Consider the following 1,124-nt stretch of genomic DNA (forward strand, 5'->3'; position numbering starts at 1 on the left):
GATACTCAAAGGAGACTTTGGAATCTTGAAGAATGCATGGAGGCGAATTCAGGATTTCAAAACGCGGATGTATGAATGTGAAATATATCAAGATGACCTACATTATGATTTATTATACTAGACAAGGAGCCCAGCAATGGGGACAAAACAAGAACAAATTCCATGAAAATGTGCACCAAGAACATAAATAACTTACACACCAGGATTATCTAGGCTCTAGGGTAACACCCACCCCCACGCAAAACTTTCATCGTCACCCTATAAGACGAGGCCAACTTATCGAAAGATGGACATTGCTTCAGTTCATACAACCTTTTGATAGGTGCTTTTTAGATCTTATCAAGCTTTTCTGCTACGAATATAGGATTTGCTTTTGCTATTGCATTCTGACCAACATTCCTATAATCAAACGGGCTGTTGTGTTTGTCTGAATAATGATGAACTACGCAGAAAAGATCACCACATTTGCAACTGAACCCCGTTAATCCCACACGCTTACGCCAAGCTGTGCACTTTTTCAAACCCTCTTTTGACTTCACTTGTGAAATCTGAGAGGCTAATTCTGCAGATGCAACCACGACACCTGCAAGAGCAAGTTCTGATTCATCGCTGCTTGAGCTTCTGCGTACGACGTCTTTGTTGGATATAGCTGCAAGCTTTGCATGTTCTTGCTTCAGTAGTATCATGTCCTTTTGACACTTGGAACACATATTCATCGCAGCTGCACTACCGAAAAAATCACAGTCGTTGATGCAGAGGACGGGGTCTTCTGGAGCTCGATAACTTGTCTCTTTAGATGACTCCATTTCTACAGTTAACAAGTCAAGTTCAACACCACAAGTGTCATGCCTCAAATCCTATTGGGGCAGACTGGCACCCGTAATCGAGGAGGCCCAGGAGAACCAGCTCATCACCTTATACTTCCCATGCATACCTCTATGACAACCCGAAATTCGGACAACATCATATCGCATATAAAAGGAAATAATCACCTGTATAAGCTTGAGCACACACATATATATATATATGTATATACAATACTTGGCCATTGGAGCCATTATGTCTCTTAACAAAACAGCACCTTGACTGTACATTAGGTCTACAAAGCCTCTAGACAATACACA

At 41.5% G+C, this 1,124-nt stretch overlaps 1 protein-coding gene across 1 annotated transcript; it reads right to left on the reverse strand.

Moving 5' to 3' along the window:
- Positions 1-329: 329 nt before the first annotated feature.
- On the reverse strand, positions 330-806 carry LOC124895199 (zinc finger A20 and AN1 domain-containing stress-associated protein 8-like). The gene has a single exon (XM_047405639.1). The coding sequence runs from the start codon at positions 804-806 to the stop codon at positions 330-332; it is 477 nt and encodes a 158-aa protein (XP_047261595.1).
- Positions 807-1,124: the final 318 nt, after the last annotated feature.

Source organism: Capsicum annuum, unplaced genomic scaffold, assembly GCF_002878395.1.
Source record: "Capsicum annuum cultivar UCD-10X-F1 unplaced genomic scaffold, UCD10Xv1.1 ctg80529, whole genome shotgun sequence".
Taxonomy (NCBI): domain Eukaryota; kingdom Viridiplantae; phylum Streptophyta; class Magnoliopsida; order Solanales; family Solanaceae; genus Capsicum; species Capsicum annuum.